Below are 16,998 nucleotides of genomic sequence, written 5' to 3' on the forward strand. Positions count from 1 at the left end.
CGCCTAGATTCTCTGGACGTGTGCAGTACCATGCAAAGACTTAAAAGTAAGCAGAAGGATTTTAAAATCTGACCTGAAGCCAGTTCATACGCTCTAAAACAAGAATTATGCGATCATTTGCGCGTGGCCTTCTAATTGTCTGCTTACGCCATTCTCTTGTTGCTGTGGTGTCTCCGCTTTTCACACCTCTGGGTTTCTGCTTCTGCCATTCTGGGTCCCCTGCCCCCAACATCAACCACCAGCAGGGGGTGAAGGATGAGATCCCACTGCCTGGCAGCTGCATGCCAGCACTGCGTCTCTCCCACCAGGCCTACAGGACTCTCCTGTGTCTAATTTCCTCTTCGTCGGTTTTCACACTTTTTTGTTTTTTTTTGTTAGTTTTTGTGCTCTGGGCTAATACGTACAGCTAATAGGGATAAGCAAGAGACCGGATGCATTGAGATTTGCAACAGAAGGGGCTGAAGGGGGGGAAAAAAATCAATCTTCACTGCCTCACTGTCAAGGCAGTGATCATAGCCAGACTCCTGACTGCAACAGGGAAGGGAGGGCTTGTAGTGCATAGCAATTTCATCCACCTCAGGCTTTATGAGCTGAAGGGCCTTGTAGAAACAGTGCTGTTAAAGCTAAAAAGCAAACAGATGTTTGACTTGCAGGACCTCTTTTCTACAAGACCTCAGGTTTCTGTGTAACAGAAGGATCAGACCTCCTTGCAAGGCAGGTGTATTGTGGATCTCACACTAGATGCATCTTCGTCCCCTGCATGTAAAGTGCACGCAAACATACAGAAACGACAGCTGCAACAGGAAGTCCGTGGTCTTTGATCTGTGCACCATAGACAGCAGTTTACAAAACCCGAGATGGGAGTCTTATTTCCATTCCCAGAATCGATACTGTTGATGACCACCTTGTGTGTGTCAGTGCAGCAAAGGCCATCTTAAATCTATTATCAGCCAAAACCAGCTCTGAAGGGCTACACTCCTTCACTTCCAACTTAACAAGCTCTCAGCTGTCCCCGTATCAAGCTCTGTGTCCGGCTGAGGCCTCTCGGCCAAGACCAGACTGCGGACCTAAGAAGATGGGGGAATCTCTTCGTGCACACCAAGACCGTGGAGTGTCATGACTGTTCTCAATCCTTTTATATCTGTATGGGTACTTCCTCTCTTTTAAACCAATGTCTTTTTTCCTCCCACTGTGCTGGCCCGTCCTTTGAGGCGATGCTATAAGTGAGTGCTGTTGTTGTTATCGCTGGAGCCTACACGAGCCATGTTCCACTCTGCTCTTGTTCAGGCAAACCCCAGCAACCACTGCTTTAATTATTCCCACACGGCACACTTTCGGGAGTCAACCTCCTGTTGCAACCAAAATTAAACCCACAAAAAGCACACAGGATTATTCCACAGGCCTGCCCCTGCCACAGGCCCAGGCCCTGCTGTGCGTCATGGAGAGGCCTCCCAGAGAGCGCCCAGGTCCCCAACCCAGTTCCCCCTGTTGCCCTAGAGGGGCGAGAGCGCATTAAACACAATTTTCCAACAACAACCACTCGCCGTCCCCAGATGGAACTTCCTGGCGGTGGAGTGACGCAGTCAGGGAGACTCATCTCCCCCCTTGGCCTCGCTGGCCTCGGGCCTGAAGGCCTGGGTTCGTCTACCACGATATAAACGGCAGGAGGCAGAAGAAACGTCCCGCCCTGCTCCCCGCACCCCTCTGCGAGAGAGACGGGGGCCCAGCAGCGTCCTGGCGTCTGGTGAGATATTGACTCAAGAAAACCCCTCCCAAGGGAAGAACAGCGCTGGGGTTCAATTTCAGACCGAGGATGCTACCTGCGTGGAGTTTGCGTGTGTGCCCTGTGTTCTCATGGGTTTCCTCCGGGTGCTCCTGTTTCCTCCCACAGTCCAAAGACATACTGGAAGGTTAACTGGGTTCTGGGAAAACTGGCCCTGGCGTGAGTGCGTGCACGTCTGGGTCTGTCCTGCGATGGACTAGCGTCCCGTCCACTGTGTACCCCACTTCGTACCTAATGCTGCCAGGATAGGTTCCAGCTACCGCCCAGCCCTGAAGCGGTTTGAAAAAGGATAGATGGGAAACTCCGGACGCTCCCACACCCACTGGGCAGCACACAATAATGAAAGGAGCAGTGCTGTGTCTCTCCCAGAAGTGCAAAGCCCTGGCAAGAGAGAAGATTGTCTCTGCACGCTCTTCGCTCCTAATGAGCCCTGAACCTCGGGGTCTCACAGACCTCGCCCCCTCTAGCGCCCCCGACCCACCTCCTGAACGTAGCTCTCCTTGAAGGACCCGCGGAACATGGCCGCCATCCAATCACAGCTGGAGATCAGCAGGGGCTTGTGGGCAGGCAGGCAGCCGTCGTCCAGTCGGAACACCACATCTAAAACAACCGGGAGGAAAAAACACACATCTCCGCGTGTGTCACAGAGTCGCAGCTACAGAGGAGAAGACAGACAGACAGACAGAGACACACAGACAGGCAGACAAATAAATAAATAGACAGGAAGACAGGGCAGTAAAATAGAGACGCAGAGGTAGAGCGAGACACACAGTGGACCACTGGGAGACAGACAGTGAGGCAGAGGTGCAGATCCCCTGTCAGAGTCTACACAGGGTTCAGAGATCTGGGGGAAGGCTGTGTGCCAACCACTTGCAAACTCTCACCAATTCCTTAGGACCTGATGCAAGCGCATCGATGGCCTTAGGAAGGTAAGAGCTTTGGTGACAATAAGAAAGAATTTAATTTTCAGTAAAACAAACTCACTTAATCATTGCATGTGACTCTGAGTCATCTCTCCTAGTCAGGCTGTTTCCCAGAATAAGCTCCATTTTGTTTGGTCCCATCATGCACAGGAAAAATCATTTTATCTCCAATTTTAAAGTCACCGAATTAAACTGAGGCACAGCTGTGGCAATTATTTCTTGATAAAAATTACAAAATACATTTCAGCAGTATCCTTTAGACTCATTTTATAATGCTTCACACAATTAAATACAAACCAAAGGGGTAACAAAATACAATTAAATCCAATTAGCAGAGATTCAAATATATATATACTACATACATTAGAATCAAACTAAATGAAATCAATATCAAATTAAAACATCCTGCAATATAAATCATTAAATGGAAAAAAATACATCCCCCTATGTATAACTGATGAGATAAAGGTAGATTAGAACACAGCACCAGGCACAACATGGAGCACACACAAACACTGCATGTTCTGGTGGTTTGGCCGTGAGCATCAAGGCCTCCAGCTGCCATTTCTGTGCATCTTCCCTTTGACTATCAAAACATTTCCAGTACAGCCTCATTCCCGCCTCCAGTTCAGAGGAAACCATAAAAATCACAATAAATTATCCTTCCACATCAAAATTGGCCCCAAATAACTAAGAAGAACTGACATAAATCCTTGTGAATCGTCTGCATCAATAGTATGAATATCAGTCTTCTGCATGATCATCTACATATGGCCCTACATGATGTGCTAAAGCCCAGGCTGCCAGGCTCGGCAGTGCTCGTTTCTGCTTGCCTGGCGTTTGATGGCGTTCCGTTATATCTGTGTTAAAGCTGCTCAATGGCAGAGATCTAGAGTTCACAATAAAGAGGAGAGCTAGATTAATCGGGAACTAATTTATCCTGCAAATAACTGAGGATAAAAACATTTTAGTGGGGATCTGAGTACAGATGTTCAGTCACAATCCCACAGATGGGATGTTTCTGCCATCAGCCTTACTGTGCATGAAAATGGCTGGAATAGAAAACTAGGAGCCTAAAGTTGATGGAGAACATGGCGTTTTCTAAAAGACGAACTGCACATTTTCTGAACAGATGGTCCTGCAAGGGGGGGGGGAGGGGGGATTTTCTGGTTTAAATTCCTGTTCCAGGCTCTGAATTCAACGTTCGCCATTTGAATTAAAGAACTCGTGTGATGTTGGGTGGGAGGCTTCTGAATCCAGATAATTAATAAAGATCAGATAATTAGCCTGGCTATGTAGAAAGAACCCCAAAAAATTAGATACACCAATTGACCATACAGAGAGAAATGACAGACGCTGAAAAGCTAGACAGACATACAGCAATCTGGGCAGATGGGGACAGGGAATGAGACATGAAGAGAAGGACAGATGGACGGGACGAAGAATGTGGACACAGGGAGGTGGCCTAAGAGGACAGACTGACAGAATGGGGAGAAGGCCAAGCGGGGGAGACAGGTGAGACAGGAAGCAGGCAGACAGGAGGGGGCGGGGCAGACAGGTGAGACAGGAAGCAGGCAGATGAGAGGGTGTGGGGCAGACAGGTGAGACAGGCAGACAGGAGGGGGCGGGGCAGACAGCTGAGACAGGAAGCAGGCAGACATGAGGGGGCGGGGCAGACAGGTGAGACAGGAAGCAGGCAGACAGGAGGGGGCGGGGCAGACAGGTGAGACAGGAAGCAGGCAGATGAGAGGGTGTGGGGCAGACAGGTGAGACAGGCAGACAGGAGGGGGCGGGGCAGACAGGTGAGACAGGAAGCAGGCAGACAGGAGGGGGCGGGGCAGACAGGTGAGACAGGAAGCAGGCAGATGAAAGGGTGTGGGGCAGACAGGTGAGACAGGCAGACAGGAGGGGGCGGGGCAGACAGGTGAGACAGGAAGCAGGCAGATGAAAGGGCGTGGGGCAGACAGGTGAGACAGGAAGCAGCGAGGCATGAGGGGGCGGGGCAGACAGGTGAGACAGGAAGCAGGCAGATGAAAGGGCATGGGGCAGACAGGTGAGACAGGAAGCAGGCAGATGAAAGGGCGTGGGGCAGACAGGTGAGACAGGAAGCAGGCAGATGAAAGGGCGTGGGGCAGACAGGTGAGACAGGAAGCAGGCAGATGAAAGGGCGTGGGGCAGACAGGTGAGACAGGAAGCAGGCAGATGAAAGGGCGTGGGGCAGACAGGTGAGACAGGAAGCAGGCAGATGAAAGGGCGTGGGGCAGACAGGTGAGACAGGAAGCAGGCAGATGAAAGGGCGTGGGGCAGACAGGTGAGACAGGAAGCAGGCAGATGAAAGGGCGTGGGGCAGACAGGTGAGACAGGAAGCAGGCAGATGAGAGGGCGTGGGGCAGACAGGTGAGACAGGAAGCAGGCAGATGAGAGGGCGTGGGGCAGACAGGTGAGACAGGAAGCAGGCAGATGAGAGGGCGTGGGGCAGACAGGTGAGACAGGAAGCAGGCAGATGAAAGGGCGTGGGGCAGACAGGTGAGACAGGAAGCAGGCAGATGAAAGGGCGTGGGGCAGACAGGTGAGACAGGAAGCAGGCAGATGAGAGGGCGTGGGGCAGACAGGTGAGACAGGAAGCAGGCAGATGAAAGGGCGTGGGGCCTGCACCGTACCAGCGAAGGTGCCCTTGCTGAGGCACTCTTTGATGCGGTTGGCGCGGCGCACGTGGAAGGCCTTGGTGATCTCCTGGTTCATGAAGCTCTCGCGGTTCAGCACGTTGGCCACCATCATGCGCAGGTCGAACACCTCCAGCAGCTCCGCGATGGTGGCCACCTGCATGAGATCGCCCCGCGTCTCGTCCAGACTGCCCGTGTACAGGTACTGCAGCACTGCCTGGGGGGGCGACAGACACGGGCAGGCCAGTGAGCTCCCGAGAGCTGAGATGCAGAGACTGCAGTGCTCAGAAGTAAAAAAGTCTCAGAAAAAAAAGCTATGACGAACTAATAGTAGCTGGTTTATATATAATCTTCTTCATGCCTTTTCGAAAGGAAATGCAACCTAAAACATCTCATGTCTCTGTTTCTATAACTAAATATAGCACAACCTCACTCTCGACTCCAGCCCCAGGAGAGCGTGACTGCAAACACCTCAGCACTGAAGTGGCTGAACAGCTCAACACGCTGCTGTCGTCTCTTGAAAACACACAGGGTGCCCTCAGACAGTAATAAAACAGTACATAAACAGTGCTACTGTTTTCTGTCAAACAAAACCAAGCTTTGTTCTACGTCATTAGATCATGTTCTTTTTTTTCCGCAGAAACATTCCAAATAAAAACTGCCCATGTCACAAGAATGCAGGAAAATGTGGATCTGGAGGGTATGTGCAGACAGTGAGCAGCGGGCTGCATGCCAAAAAGATGAGCAGCATATACAATATAGATGGATGTGATGGAGGAGCCTGTCTGCGCCTCCTCATGCTCCTAGTGTGGGGACCACGTCACAACCGGAAATTCCACAGTGGGGGGGCACTTAAAATGGGGTGGATTACAGTTTTCGGGCAACCAGTGAATCTTCATGAAAGGCCCAGTTCATTAGCATTACCTCCCATGTCTTCAGACCCGCGAGATTCCCCACAGCACATAAGGCTGAATGAGAGGGGCCCTGTCCTTAATAAGGGCCACCAAAAGGAGGGCTGCACCCTCACCTACCTGGAAGGGTCTCTTCTGAATCAGGCCATCCATGGACACCACCGTCATGAGTCTAGGCCTGCCCGTCACGGGGTCCTCGACCAGCTCCTGGCGCATGCTCTGGAAGCCGCGCCCCCAGCCGGAGAGCACACGGCTCGCTCCCTCCAGGCCCCCCGAGCTCTGGACCCTGGCCGGGAGGGCGTAGTCGCTCTGGGAGGCCTTCAGGGAGCCCTGCTGAAGCAGCAGGGGCTGCCTGGTTCTGCGGGACCCGCGGCCCTCGCTGTCTTTGTCTATGTCCAGGCTCTTCGTGCGCCCGGCCTGCTCTTTGGCCCCCCGGCGGGTCTGCTCCGCCTCGTCGTCCCACTCCCCTTCCTCCTCCCCCTCCCACCCCCGGTCCTCCCCCGCGCCGCCCCCGAGGTCCAGGGTGAAGAGGTCGTAGAACTTGGAGCAGGACGTGGCCAGGTAGACCTTGTGTGCAAAGACGCGCGCGGCGCCGCCCTGCAGGAGGAACAGCACGTCGGCGCAGAGGGGCAGGGCGAACAGGAAGGCGGGGCCCTCGCCGGCGCTGGGCGGGGGGTCGGGGACGCCCACCACGGGCCGGGGCGGCCGGGGGGGCAGGAAGGGAGCCTGCAGCAGGGGCCGCTGGACCTTCTTCAGGTGGGACTTCCAGAACTGCAGGTGGCGCCGCGAGATGAGGGCCGCGCGGATGGCGTTGTCAAAGACGTCCTTCACGCCAAACTGCGCCACCACGCTGGTCTCGTAGTAGGGCACGCCCAGCTCCTTCGCCACCTCGTGTCCCCGCTCCGGAGGCAGGATGTCCGTGGGCTTGATGGTCCTGGACAGGGGGGGTGAAGAGTGGAGGGAAGGTCAGGAGAAAGGCTTGTGAGGGCAGAGAGCAAAGCAAGGAGCACAGCGCAGGCTGAGCTAAAGCTGCGCAGTGAAAACCTGCAGCACTGCACCGCTCATTTTCATCTGAATCATTCCATGCTGTGTTTTGGCTCTTCTCCTGTCTAATTTGTGAACTGTCAGTTTTCACCATGTATGTGTGCAGTGTAAGTATCGGTTCGCGAGTCAGTACTGTGCGTGTCCAGGATAAGAGTCAGTGCAGTTTGTGTCCAGTGCCATATGTATATACGCATATATTGGGCTGGGGTGGCTCTGTGGCTCAGGATCTGCGCCTGTGGCTGGAAGGTTAACGGTTCAAATCCCACGGCCGGCAAAGGAATCCTACTCCGTTGGGCTCCTGAGCAAGGCCTTCTCTCCGTGTCTGTGTCTCATGGAGAGTAAGCTGGAGTATGCGAAAAGACAAATTCCTAATGCAAGAAATTGTATAGGGGTAATAAAGTGATCTTATCTTATATGTGTCCAGTGCACGTGTCAGTGATCAGTCATTGTATCAATAATGGCTGTGGGCTAGCATGAGGTGAACTTGGCAAGCATCAGTCTCCAGGTGTGTACGACACAAATCCCACTTGGATAATGGATAATGGCATACTCTTATTCCAGTGGAGTCTAGATATGTCCCTGTCCTAGCCTATGTGAAGCTATGCAAGGCAGAGCCTGGTCAGTACAGCAACAGGAGATCTCTAAGTAAAAGCAGGTTATTGCAGAAAGTAGAATTTCCAAACAAATGCTCTAGTATGACAACCTGCCTTTGTATGAATCCTTAAGACAAGGCCCTCATAACTTGATCATTAAAGAATAGATGACACTATTCATAACCAGGGAAACACAGTGATCTGCCTAACATCCACATTGGGCTTCCCCTTCAATCCCATTGGTGAAACAGTTTCCTGCTGTATACGTTAAGCTTTTTGGGATGTAAACCGCTCAATAAATGCCATTACTTATTAGTACGATTTGTTTGCTGGGGGCCGGATGGATCTTAAAGAGGCCTCTAAAGTAGGCCAGGTAGCAGAGTACAGGGAGAAGCTGGCAAGTGCTTGTCACCCAGCCGCAGGGCTGGACTGTGTCCCCTGGGCGCACTCACTACAGACCCTGACTCGACAGGCCTGCATCTAAGGATCTGGTCTCCGGGGGCCGTACTTGGCGAGAGGGCGGCGGGCTCGGTTCACAGCCTCCAGGTCGGCGTATCGCAGGTCCAGCTGGCAGCCTACGAGGATGATGGGAGTCCGTGGACAGAAGTGCTTGATCTCGGGGAACCACATGGTCCTCACGTGGCGCAAGGAGTTCGGGTTGGCCAGAGAGAAACACAACACCACCACATCAGACCTGGCGGACAGAGGGAGAGGGACGGACAGAGACCTCAAAAACTGCCTCACACTGCAGCCTCTCAGATAGCTGGCGAGGGACATTCCACCCAAGTCCCTGTGGTACTGAGAGATCAATAAATCATTCATAACGAGGCTGCAAAGTGAAAACCGCCCAGCCATCACAGGCATATGAAGTTTAAAGTAATAGAGCATTAAGTAATGACGAGCATATGTTGTCGTGTGCCCATAAACTTAAGAGCTCCAACGGGACCATTTAACATGACTCTCAAGTCAAAAGAAGAGTAAAAATGGTTTTATGTTTACTCTGCTTACACAAACAAAAGGCATGCAATAAATAGTTATGTGGCAGGGAAATTATGAAAGTGAGCTTGACCAGAGACAATCTAACCGCTGTGAAAGGCAGGACTCCCAGAGGACAGGAAACAACAATTTAGAAAGGAGCCTCTCAGTTGCACAAGGTATCAAGCACGCAGCCAGAGAGGCAGGCCTGACAGGCTGTAATGATAACACAGCTCAAACACGCCTGGTTCTCTTCTGCTGCACACTACCCACGCCTGGCAGTGCCAGAGAGCCTCCTTCCTGCTGGTCCGAGCTCCAGGAACGTGTTCACTTAAGCTGGGAGCTCACATACCAACAGCACGCTCCTTGTAGCACGCAGGCACACTCGTACACACATGCGATACATGCTCTTACTGGTATTAATTATTAATAGCAAGATAAACACACGCGATTTACAGACATAAATTATGGATCATACGACTTTGTGCTCTAGCTCCCAACTTTATGGGTCATGTCTGAAATGTTACGCAATCTCATAAAGTCTTATTTATAACAGCCGAGATCAAATTCCCAGCACGGTCTAATTCACTTCTAAGGCGTTCTTGGAAAGTACTTAAAAGAAGCAGGTCGTATCAGTTCAATATTCAATATTAAGCAAGCAAGAGCCTAGACTTTTACCGGTACCTCCATTTCCTATCACGATCCCAATTCTCTCAATCCCCTCAGTAAATTTGGATGACCCAATGAGGCAGTTCCCCAAAACCTCTTTGGCACAAGGACAACGAGACCTATAAAGTGCACGAGAACCTCACTGGTACAAATACAGTACACCTGCGCACATGACAGTGACATGACGCAGAAGCACAAGGCGGACTGGAACAGCATGGCGGAGAGCTGGGAAACCATGGCAAAACGAGAGAATGGTTCAGGCATGGAAAACCATGGGAAAGTACAAGGCACACTTTCAGAGAGGGAGTCTTTCCAAACTATTCTTTCTCCTGGAAAAACCACAAAATAACTTAGAAGAAGGGTGGAGAAGGATGCCAACTGCTTTCCTCATCAAAAATATATACTGTATAAACATTCGGCACACACTGTAGCACTTTGGGTTTGGTTAAAGTATATTTTTAAAGATGCTTAAACTTGTTCCCAACTGTTCAGTAGGTTTTTACTTTATTTTCCATCATTACTGCTATTGCACAGTAATTGGAATATTGTTATTTGACTTTTTTTGCTTTGTTCCTCCCATACTAAGGATGCAAGACATTGCAGAACAAACGACATGGCAGTTAAAATCCATAAGGATTTCTGTAGTCTTTTGGAGATAACCTGGAAACCCACAGAGAAAATACAGCGGGAATCTGGTGAGGAAGGGATGCCCGATTTGGATGCTGCAGGTCTTTTATGGAGAGAAGATGGAAAATTACATGACGTTGCAGCTGATTGAAGCCTGCTGGTCTGGTATCAATAACTGTGCAGACTGTAGCTAAGGCCCTGCCTATTTTTCGCAGGGAGCGTTTCCAATGCGCATACAGCATATCTTGCCCCGTCTTGCGTGTGAGGCCTTGTGTGACTCCACTGGACGTCACAGCCTGTGCTATCAGGGAGTCCCAGTCCCAAGTACAGAGCACCATTCCAAACAACAACAGCATTCAGATCTGCTGAACAGCGCAACAGCTCTGCACAGAGTGCAAGCCAGGCCTCACAGTGCAGCGATGCCAGTTCCAGTCCAGGCTGTGCCTCCATCACGCGTTCAGAGGTGTGTCTGGGAAACACGTCTGGGACCGGATAGTGTGTACAGACACTGCTGAAATTCTAGTTTCCCAGAGCTCGTCTCTGTCCCGCCCACTTAAAGACTACGAGAGGGGACAAATAACTGCCGATTCTGAATGCAAAACAAAACACCAAAAATGCTTGCCATCTTCCTTAAAATGCCTAAAGAAATCCTATCGCAAGGCTGAATAGCCAGACGTCAATAGCAGCGATAACAAAGAGCAGTAATAAAAACAAATATTTTCAATCCATTTCTAAAATAATAACCGCCAATAGATTATTAACCGGATGGCAGACCTAGCTCTGAGAAAACTCTGGGAGACCCTGCATGATTCCGGTCTAACCTGCTGCGGCTACAGTATACACCTCACTCTCTTTCTTTATTGTGTACAAATACCCCCCAGCTCCATAAAGACAAATGTGCGGAAAAGCTCAGACATAACACATGAAATGAAATGACGAAACCTCAGCTCCCTGGGGTTGAGGAACGCTAAAGCAGGCCAGGCGACAGAGAGGTGAGAAAGCAGCTGACTGTGTCTGTCAGCTGACTGCACGGCTGGGTAGCTTGCTCCAGACTCTAACGGCAGCCCGAAGTGTACACAACAGACAATGTGGGGAAGCCATAAAAAAGGGGAAGTAGTGTGAGGACACAGAGATAAAAACATAAATTAAAAAAATAGGGGAGGTTATATTGAACTGCAGTTCAAGGTGCCTGTTCGTAGGCTGGGCTATGTGGTCACTAGCCGACTATGACCGGGATGGAAGATGGCTACAGGTCGGGCTCTCCTGTGTGCAATCACAGGGTTCATAACAGCGAGCGAAGACAATTGGGTTATTTTATATTGGGTGGGGATAGTAAAATGACTTGCAGCTCTAAATCTATAAGAACGTAGTTCACCATGCCCCAGTAAGGCCTCATTTACAAAACTGCGCAAAATATCTGTTATTACATTGCAAACAATACTGCAGCTAGAGAAGTAGTCCAAAGAGCAATCAGATATATTTCGGGGCTCAACTGAAAGGATAAAATAACTTAATCTTTTTGTGCTTGAAGACCTCCACTGAGATGACAGAACCTAAAATAAATATTTAACATTTTTAAAAGTCAGCCTAGTGCCCTTCTTCAGGAACAACAGCGCAACAAGAACCCAATGACAAAAGTCAAAATTACAGTGAAGCAGAGAACATGAGGCACTTCTTTACATAAAGGGCAAGGGGATATGGAACAAGCTGTCCTGCCATGTTACTGAAACCAATTCCCTGTTTCAGGAAAAAGCCGGACAAGACCCAAAGCCTTGGATCAGTAAACTTACCGGTTAACCAGACAAGTCAGATGGATCCAAAGACCTCTAACAACAAGACAAGTTACCTACATGGACTCAAGGAAAGAGCAGACTTCCTTTGCGCTGACCCACTGTTGGGAGTCTCATTTCTGAATTAACATCATACTGTAGGTCAATCAATGAATATTATTCTACAGTGCCTTTTGAATACAGGACAGTCTAAATAAAAGATAGAAAAATATTCCAAATAAGAGGCCATCCATAACATGTGAATTTTAACGCGAGATTGAAAAATATCAACAGAAGCGGTTTAATATGGTCAGGAGGAGTTTTTCCAAAGACGGGGGAGGGGGGGTTACCTCTGAAAAACCAAGGTCTCCTAACGTACAATGTGAAGTCTGTGGAATGTTGAACCAGCAAAACAAAGGGAATGAACTGGGATATGAAGGGATAGTGACCCACGCAGGAGCAAAGCCACACAGGAGGCAGCCCATGCAACACCTGACAGATCAACATGATCATTTTACAGTCTATTCTTGCAGCCTAAGAGACTTGCAGCCAGTGATGGTTTTTAAACACAGGAGAAATATGTTCATACATGGTATAAAAGAGTTGCCTATATTTATATCTGTCCCTCTATTTCATCACATCAATCCAATTGACTATTTGTAGCCTGGAAACAGGAGATTTAAAAAAGAACTTGATGCAAGTCTACAAAATCCCAGATGTCACCGACCAATGCAACCCGGGGCGTCAAGATCACAAACAGGACCAGCACCAGGTCACACCCCGAGGAAATTAAGTCCATGAATGGTCAGGGCAAAACTGGAGACTGTCAGCCTGGGAGCCACTCCTGGGTGACACCGATAAAGTGCCTCAGGGACAGGGAACTCCAGAAGTTTTTACACACCAGCCGTGCAAATACAGTAGTTACAGCATTTACACGCCCAGTGCAAACATTTGCGAGCCTGAATTTTCAAGTGTAAATAATGAAAGGGCAAACAAGTATTCCATATTCCAGCTGTCTGTCAGTGAAGAAAAACCTGTGTATTACGGGGACTTTCCCAGCTGTTGTGCATTACAGAAGGTCAACAGTATCATGAACAAAGCACATAGTGTTAAGAGGCATGAGCTGGAGGGTGGGTGCAAACAGGATTTTAAAACTAACTGCAGTGAAAACTTTCCTATATACTCCATCCGTACTTTCTATGTTATGGAGAAGTAATTCTTTCTGATCTGGTGCCACATTGAAAACACACACATGCGCACAGCAATACAAGTGGCAAAGTGGAGGACTAGCGTCATGTACATCACGTTTTAATGATTGCATGGCATCAGTTAATGTCTGTACTGAGATGCACTTACCGACACAATACTACATAGGTGACGGGCTGGTTCTGCATTTGCACTACACTCAACTGGCAGCCCACTGGAGCTCAGCAGGTGTGAGGCTGGTCGGTACCTGATGGGAGACCTCCTGGGAAAAAACTAAGGTTGCTGCTGGAAGAGGTGTTAGTGGGGCCAGCAGGAGGCACCCACGCTGCAGTTTGTGTGGGTCCTAATGCCCCAGTATAGTGATGGGGAGACTATACTGTAAAAAGGTGCCGTCCTTCCGATGAGACATAAAACCGAGGTCCTGACTCTCTGTGGTCATTAAAAATCCCGGGGTGTTTCTTGAAAAGAGTAGGGGTGTTACCCAGGTGTCCTGGCCAAATTTCCCCCTGGCCTTTACCAGTCATGGCTTCCTAATAACCCCCATCTCTGAATTGGCTTCATCACTCTGCTCTCCTCCTCACTAATAGCTGGTGTGTGGGGAGTGTACTGGTGCACTATGGCTGCTGTTGCATCATACAGGTGGGGCTGCACACTGGTGGTGGTGGAGAGGATCCCCATTACCTGTAAAGTCCTTTGAGCGCTTTGAGAAAAGCGCTATATAAGCGTAAGCAATTATAATTATAACACTACTTGTGGTACAATATTTTTAATAATACAATATTATTTTAAAAAAACTCCCCCTGCACTGCCCCTGCCCCACTGAGGAAGGGCAGTAAGTTAGACAGAATACAAAATTCTTGAACAAACATCCAAAAGCAAAAATACTCTGATTTTGCAGCATTAAATAATGAGAACATTTCTAGATTCTCGACTCAGGCATGTTTGCTATATTTTTTGTGTCCCAGGAAAGCTGGGTTATATAATTTTCAAACACTGTGACTCTATGGGATTCACTAAAAAAGGTTTCTTGCAAAATTAAGCAACTTGGAACCAAAGAAAAAGACAGGATACGAACAAGACAAAGGCTTTCAGCCAATCTTATGCTCCTATGTTATTTCCCAGCCCTTATTTTCTGCTAGATGAAAAGGTCTCAGTCCTCTTTGACCCCCCACCTTAACCTCAGTGGCCCTGAGAGTCAGACCCTGAGAGGGAGCGACATCAGAGTCTGTCAACCGGACGTTCGGTTCTGGTTTCCCAGGTGGGCTAGCTTTCGGACTCGCCGAAGACTCGGCAGTAGGCTGACTCTGCAGCTCAGGCCCCGTTCTCCTGAAGTCTCAGGGGAAGTCCGGAGACCCATGGCTGCAACACTGGCTTGAAGCACTTGATCGCTGAGCCTGACTAGCCTGCCTAGATAAGGCTCAACAAGCTGCACAAAGAGCACTGAGATGGCACGGTGTCTCCTTACCTGCCATAAGCGAAGCGCCGATCTTTGTGATGGTCCCCAAAGGTGTCCCACAGCCGCAGGGACACGCTGACTTCATCCACAACATCACGAGAGCGCTCGAGGACCTGGGGGACACACACAAACACAGAGGCACCTTGACACACTATCACCTCAGACTGGCTTCATCTCGTTCTGAACCCCTGTAGGCTCCCAAACACTCTTCTCAGTGAGCGGCAAGACGGCCAGAACTCTGCAGCTAGACTACAAACTCACACCAATCACACCAGAACTAGCAGCATGGTTGCCTATAAGGTCACGCATTGATATACCGTAATCACGATTACTTGATTACATGTTATTTATGTTATGTTATTACATGTTACTGTTATTGCTATTGTGAAACTGTCTATTGTCTTATCTTCTGTCCTATTTATATACTGCACCTGAGTGACTAATGAGAAACACTTTTCATTATACTATGCACCTGTGTAAGTTTAATGACAATAAAGTTGAATTGAATTGAATATAAGATCTTGTTACTGGCTTTTAAGGCCTGAAATAATCTGGCTGTATCTTACATCTGTGAACTCCTTCATGTCTGCACTCCCTCTTGAAGGCCCTGCTCAGTTGAGGCTGGTCCTTTGCTCACTGTACCTACTGCAGGACTAAATCTCAGACATTTGACTCTCTTCAAGAATCTAAACTCAAAAATCACCTTTCAACTATGTCTGATTGCCCCACATTCTATCCTGTATGTTCTTGATGAACTTTTTCTTTTAATTTTATTATTTTAATTGATTTTTGTACTTGTCTTTTTCTTTATCACTATGTACACTGTCCTTAGATTTGGAAAAGCACTGTATAAATAAACGTTTTCTCCATGATTATTATCATCATCATCATCATCCGTGAGGTCTCACCTCCTGGCACACGCGGTACTGGTCAATGGCCCATACAGTAGGCACGTGTGTGGCGAGGAGCTGGTACTGTGTGAGTGTGGCGTTGCAGGCACGGGCACAGATGAGCCGCGTCTTGCCCACCGCGTTGTCCCCTACCACCACACACTTAATGGTCTCAACGTTGGGCCGCTCATAGTCTGTGTCTATATCCATGGAGAGGGCCCTACAGGGAGAGAGAGAGAGAGAGAGAGAAGGAGAGTCAGGGAGAGACACACAAACACACACGCCTGTTTGGGATCTAGCTCTTTATCTGACAAAGATTTAAAACAGTACAGAAGACACTCGTCCTTGTCCTTCTGAACGAGTCAGGAACGTACCCCTCACTTTGAAGTAACTTGCTGTGGGCTATAATAAGGAAGTATCTGCCACCAAACTTAATCTGCTGCGCCTGTGTTTCACTGGAAAGAAAATCACACAGCAGAATGAAGTTGTGAAGCTCTGCATTACTGTTTCAGGATGCCGACTTAAGGGTCCCAGAAGACAGCAAGTTACAGGAGAGGTTTTTTTTCTCCTGTTTGATGCAGCTAACATTGATAGCATGCTCTCCTCCCCCACAAGAGCGGTGCTAATTTCGTCTGGAGGAATCCGAGTGCAGTTTGTAACCAGAGCACGTGTGTTTGCTGCAGGCGTGGTCGGGCTGCATAGCCGACCCCAGTCCTGAAATACACAGCTCAGGTGACTCCCTGCAGCTCCACAACAGAGTCCTGAAAGGCCATGTGCGATCAAACAGACAATGGAACCTGTCTGCTCCAAACTGGGTGCCTAGCTTGTTCAAGGCACCTTGTTCCATGTTGTTAACCTTGCTCTCGATCAATAATCAAAAGGGGATTTAATAATAACAGCAGTAGCAGTAAGAATAATTGACTATATACCACCTTTCATGCTAGAAAAAACTCAAAGCACTATACAAAGAAAAGTTAATCCTAATAAAGATAAAGATGATCTATAAGTGAAAAAAATATAAGGAAAAAATTCATTAAAAATGACAAAAACAAAAGCATAACATAAAATGAGAACTAAATTTAGCTGAAAACTATTTAGAAAAAGTGTGACTAAGCTTTGCTGTCAGCAAGGAGGAATGTCTAATAGGTGAGTGTCAGTCTCGTGCACTTTATAACAAAATCAGCTTCTCCTTTCTTTGAGCTTCACTCCTGGGACACAGTGTACTGTCAGCTGATCCCATTGAGTATGCATGCTAGCAAGGAGTCATAGCCTCAGATAATTAAGGAGCTTTGCACTCAGTCCCAATAACTGAAATGTAAAATCAAGCCTACAGCACACTGGAAGCCCCTGCAGTGAAGCCAGTACAGGAGTAATGCAAGCCCTTTTGATTCTGTTATAAGGCCAGTAGCTGTAGATATTACAGAATATTAAGACCAGAATAAAAAGAACAACAACAGTAATAAAACAAAATAAAAGCATGAATTAATAA

The 16,998-nt window shown here is 48.6% G+C and overlaps 1 protein-coding gene across 6 annotated transcripts in view; it reads right to left on the reverse strand.

The window, feature by feature from the left end:
- rhobtb4 (Rho related BTB domain containing 4) overlaps window positions 1-16,998 on the reverse strand; it is a 78,232-nt gene that overhangs the window by 18,106 nt on the left and 43,128 nt on the right. For all 6 annotated transcript variants that reach the window (XM_069187468.1, XM_069187472.1, XM_069187470.1 and 3 more), the window contains exons 2-7: window positions 15,528-15,729; window positions 14,629-14,732; window positions 8,426-8,611; window positions 6,401-7,214; window positions 5,367-5,586; window positions 2,265-2,383 (exon numbers count right to left, since the gene is read on the reverse strand). In XM_069187468.1, the coding sequence (XP_069043569.1) occupies window positions 2,265-2,383; window positions 5,367-5,586; window positions 6,401-7,214; window positions 8,426-8,611; window positions 14,629-14,732; window positions 15,528-15,719 (1,635 nt within the window). In that variant the 5' untranslated portion in view covers window positions 15,720-15,729. The remainder of the gene's footprint in view (window positions 1-2,264; window positions 2,384-5,366; window positions 5,587-6,400; window positions 7,215-8,425; window positions 8,612-14,628; window positions 14,733-15,527; window positions 15,730-16,998) is intronic.

The sequence above is a fragment of the Lepisosteus oculatus genome, chromosome 3 (assembly GCF_040954835.1).
Source record: "Lepisosteus oculatus isolate fLepOcu1 chromosome 3, fLepOcu1.hap2, whole genome shotgun sequence".
Lineage (NCBI taxonomy): Eukaryota > Metazoa > Chordata > Actinopteri > Semionotiformes > Lepisosteidae > Lepisosteus > Lepisosteus oculatus.